General features: G+C 37.6%; 1 protein-coding gene across 1 annotated transcript in view; it reads right to left on the bottom strand.

The window, feature by feature from the left end:
• Positions 1-836: 836 nt before the first annotated feature.
• The window catches only part of LOC105302304 (immunoglobulin kappa light chain-like), a 78,326-nt gene continuing 73,965 nt past the window's right edge, over positions 837-5,197 (bottom strand). Inside the window, exons 4-5 of the mRNA XM_023520504.1 lie at positions 4,599-4,650; positions 837-1,344 (exon numbers count right to left, since the gene is read on the bottom strand). Of these exons, the coding sequence (XP_023376272.1) occupies positions 1,022-1,344; positions 4,599-4,650 (375 nt within the window). The 3' untranslated portion in view covers positions 837-1,021. The remainder of the gene's footprint in view (positions 1,345-4,598; positions 4,651-5,197) is intronic.

Genomic DNA, 5,197 nt, shown 5'->3' with positions numbered 1-5,197 from the left:
CTTCAAGAGAGCAGAGTTACATAGGTAGAGATTTGATCCTGGGCCAGCCATTTACCAGCTGTGTGGCCTTGACTTTAGCCTCTCTTATCTGTAAATTGGGTGCAAGATATTTATTGATGTAAACTTATTTTGAAGTATAATATATATGCATAGAAAAGTGAACAGATCATAATTGTACAGCTCAATAAATTTTTACAAAGTGGCACACGTTACATTACCAACCTCCCAGGAGCCCCTTCTTATCTCCTCCTAGGCACTACCTCACCCCGCGCCCAACCAAAAGTAATGTGTGCCACTTTGTAAGTGCTCAGTATGGTCTTTGGTAGATAGGAAGCCCTTGATACTTGTTTAAAAATGTAATGAAGGCATAATATTTCATTAAGTCGAAGTGCCATAATGTACTTAAATATTTCCCTATTGCTTTTTCATCTAGGTTGTTTTTTCTTTTTTTTTTAATAATGTTGCAGTGAATGACTCTCTTTATAGCTGTCTCCTTCTTTTGTAAACGTAGGTTCAATTACATCATAGGATATGTGACTGTAGAATTGTCACCCTTAAAAAGACTTTGAGAGCCTACTGAGGAGGGGAAAACAAGAAAGCAAGCCTCTCATACCATGTTCCAGGGGAATGGGTATGAAGGCAGGTGGCTTATGGGTTTCATAGAGGAGTGTCTTGTAGAGGACAGTAGAGTAGAGGTAGAACAGAGGATGATGATTTTTATAAATGATGATATATTTTATACCAATTTAATATTTAGTTCTTTAGAAGATAAACTGGGTAATTAGAAAAATGACATATGACAACCATTAAATCAGGAAGGAGAAAGAAATCACAGATGCAAAGATTCACTTTATTCATTTATCCCCCCAAATTAGCATGATTAAAATCAAAGCAGGGGCGAACAAGGTGGAAAGAGTGGCTGGGATACTGACATAGGGGTATCTCTTGTGGGAAAAGGGCCCGAGGCCTGAGAAGGGAAGGCTGGGATTGAGGCACAGGTGATGGGGCCTGGGAGGCCTCTCTAACAGCTTTCTCTATTGAAGCTCTTGACAAAGGCAGAATTCAGGCTCTGGTGGGTGATCTCACAGGCGTAGACATTATGACTTTTGTACTCTGAACTGGACAGTGTCAGGATGCTGCTGAGGCTATAGGTGTTGTCCTTGCTGTCCTGCTCTGTGGCACTGTTCTGGATGCCATTGGTTTGGACGACACCATCTACTTTCCATTTGACATTGATTTCCCTGGGGTAGAAGCCATTCAGCAAGCACACAACCGAAGCCTTTCCGGTTTGTAACTGCTGTTGAGATGGTGGGAAGATGAAGGTGGATGGTTTAGCTACATTCCCTGAGGAAGGAAGCACAGAGAATAGTGTTTAAGTACCAAAGAAGTCCTCCACTTGGGTGCATTGTTTGTGGGAAATCCCAGAGCCCATAAGAAACAGACATACAGAGAGCAGCACATTTATTTTGTTTAACTGTAGCAATTAGGGAGGCCAGGAAGCATATTTATAATCTCTAGGATTTTGAGTTTTTCCCCAGCTCCCCACTACCCCTTAAGAAATTGCTTTTTTTGAACTTTTTGCAGCCATTCTTAAAGCCATTTTTTATGCTTTTCTGACCTCACTGTTCTTTCCTTCAACTGTGTTCCCAGCCTCTTGCAGTAATTCAGTGCTTCAGGACAAAAAACAAAGGCCACTTCATCTGACACCCCTCAGAATTTAGAAATGAGAACAGGTCTTGGCCCTTCTACACAGAAGGTCATTTCCTCTGTGCCTCTCTTAGGACTGCACAGTGACATCTGGCTGCCTTTCCCTTCCTGGGCTTCCTTTGGATGTGTTGGGGCCAGACTCACTCGGCAGAGTGGGTCCCAGGTTCTGTGTCTGTGCCTGGGTGGGGGTCGGCCCTTTCACCCTCTATGCTCAGGCCAGCAACTCTTTAACCTCTTACAAAAGCCTCAGAAGGAGACCTGGACCCTGGACTGATGGCTGTCACCATATGTGGCAATGCTTAGCCAGATGAAGAGGGATCAACTGTAATTCTGGCCACCTGCCTAGGAGGAACTGGTTAGCTTTGCTTCTGACTGTGAGCAGCTGCCAGATGGCCACCTGGAAATTCCCCTTTGTGGGTATTCAAACCCTCAGGTAGTAGAGTAAGAGTTAAAATAACAAATCAAGAATCCGTTGCTGGGAGAACCTAGCAGATAAGTGAACAGGTTTTTATAAAGCTAACCTCCATGTTAACCAAGCAGTTCAACATAAGATACTGAACTTTTTATGTTTTGATGATTTTTTCTCTTTTAACTTTTATTACTAATTTTTTTCAGAGTTTTATAAAATAGCCTTGGTGGCAAAATAATATGAAATCTAGAAAGGCAAGGAAATAGTCTATGAAGATACTCCTATCTGGATGAATCTTCGATAGCTTTAAATTTTTCATTCTGCACGAAAATATTAAATAATTAGCATATTTGATATTGAAATTCTTGTAAGATATCTTATTAGCTTTTAATGACATTTAAAATTCATTAAAAGAGTTTTTCAAAGACCAGAAAATAGTTTTAAAATAGCTTAAAATACTTAAGTAGCTGAGTTTTAAGTAATTTTGAGTTTTAAGAGTTTTAAAACAGCCCTAAAATAGTCCTGTAAAATCCAGTTAATTGATCAAAATCTGAGGAGCCAGATGGACTTAAATTTTTGCTGATTGGAATTTTACCCTGTAAGTTTTATATATTTCTTTCCTTTGGATTAAACTTTCCAACTCCAAATAATACATCAAGTTTATCATTTAAATACATTTGATGAGTAGATATTGGAATAATTACATATCACTGTAAAAAAAGTTTTAAATTCTTTATAGTTGCCTAATGAAACTTTTCATTGAGGATATAATAATGAACGTGAATTTTATTTCTCAAATCTCTAATAAATCAGTCTTCTCTCTGTTTTCCATTATTAGCTCAGTGACTGCCGCATTTCTGTTCTCCTTCGTTAGTGGCATTATTCGTATCACTGTGCCAGAAAAGCAGACCGTGGCAGAGTTTAACGGGCGAATGCAGCATTGCCCGTAGCCTTTAGCGGCCAGGCTCACTGCCACAAGAGCGCTGTGTCCTGGCCACGAAAGTCATTCAATCACCAAAAAAGACCGCCACGAAGTCTAGGGACCACGCTAGCTGTGCCACGGACTCCTTTGCGATATAAAAATATGGCCAAGTAATAACTTAGGTAAATAAAAGAACGTACTCATTAAAATATTTACTATTTTTCTACAAGTCCACGGGCATTTAAAATGCAATTATTTTATTTTTCTCCATTTAAACAAATTTCTTCAAAACTGAGCTTTTGGGGACAATCATCTTTCCATCGTTATAAGAGATTATCAGGTTAGTTTAACATTGCAATTAGATTTTTTAAAAAAGAGATGTCTGTTAAGATATAGAATCTCTGTGGAATTTCTGAATACTGACAGTTTATTATTCACTTTAGACTAAAAATGACATCGCTGCTGATTCTCAATTAAGCTACATCTTTTACATGGCAAACAGATATATTTTTCTAGTTTCTTACTGATAATTAGTGCATCCTATTGATTTTTATTGTTATCTTATAAAATAATTTATCAGAAGAGAGAAAATAGACTAAGAAATATATTTCACTGCTTCTCTGTAACAATAAGGAACAAAAATTGATACAATATTTGTCAAAACTCAATGAAAATTAATTCGCTTTTGTTCTTTAGAGATGCAAGGATTTCTTTTTAATCTACACTAACATTTTCCCCTTTGATTTAGATTAAATTAATTTGTTTTGTCTACAAATCCTTTTTTGGAGCTGAGTTTAACTGTTGAAACTGATGATAAATCTAAAATACTCTCATTTACTGATCTCCACAAAACTCATACCTAAGTCTCTAAAAGTCAGTACTGGCATTTAGACCCAAATTTCAGAAGACAATAGAGAAAAATTACTTACGTTTAATCTCCAGATGTGTCCCTTGGCCAAATGTGATCCACAGTATTAGCTTAAGTACTTTTCCTTCAACAAAAACCTCCTTTTATTGCTAACTTCATTAGACTGCCCGATGCAGATAAAATCTGGCAATTTAGATGCCATGTCAACTAACTAGTTCTTTCCTCTTTCTTGAGACAAACTACTTTTAAGCCCCTTATCCATCTGATCTTTGGAAGAGTTCCATTCTTTTTGGAATTGACCTGAACTCATATCCCAAGCATGTAAACTTCCAAATTTTACCACTCTATAAGAAAAAGGATTAGAAAAGTGCACTTACTTTTGCTCTCGGGCATGGTCCCCTGGCAGAAAGTAAGCCAGAGTGAGGGCTCTGACACTACAAAAGCCAGACCTGAAGCCATTCACACGAGAAGGGCTAATTCAGAGAAATAACTAGCAATTTCTTTCCTATTCTCACAAATCCTACTCTCCTCAAAAAATAAACAATTTATTTGCTCAGCTTAAAAAGAGGCCATTTTCTGCTATTTACTTTTGATCCACCAGAAATGGCTCATTTTACCAAAATGCCACAAACTTGTACAAATAATACAATGGAACAAAAACCTCACAAATAATTAAGCAAAAATGTACTTACGTTTGATCTCCAGTTTAGTCCCTTGGCTGAAAGCGAACCTCAGTGGTCCTTCCTAACTTCTGCCTCTACAAAAACTTGCCCTAAAAAGTCAGTGAGTCCCTTTCCCCAATTAAGTTATTTTGATTTGGAAATCTTAAAAATTAGTCATCAGCTAGTCTCCCCTGGAACAATTTTTCCTCCTCTGTACCTAATCTGGGAATAAAATGTGTTTTATTCTTGACAACTAACTAATGAAAACACACAAAAAGGAACAAAAAGTAAGTTAATTACACAGCAACAGAAAAATCAGTTGAAAAAAATACTTACGTTTGATCTCCAGTTTGGTCCCCTGGCCGAAAGTGTATACACAAAGGTTCCTCTTAACCTCCCTCCTATACAGAAACTGACACTTGAGCAAATCTCTGTTCTGAACATGTAATTTGCTCCCCAGTAAGTTTCTGAAACTGTCACTTAGACAAATTAGTCTCACCCATCTTGTTCTTCGTAGAAAATGTGCAATCAATTCTCACGTTTGTTTACAGACTTTTTCTTTGTTCTGGAGGATATCAGAGTCTAGTTTCAAAGAATCAGCTTTATAGACACAGAGAATACCAGACACC

This window comes from Pteropus vampyrus, unplaced genomic scaffold (assembly GCF_000151845.1).
Source record: "Pteropus vampyrus isolate Shadow unplaced genomic scaffold, Pvam_2.0 Scaffold269, whole genome shotgun sequence".
NCBI lineage: Eukaryota > Metazoa > Chordata > Mammalia > Chiroptera > Pteropodidae > Pteropus > Pteropus vampyrus.
Note: the sequence above shows the minus strand (reverse complement) of the source record. Positions and strands in the feature narration are given on the sequence as shown.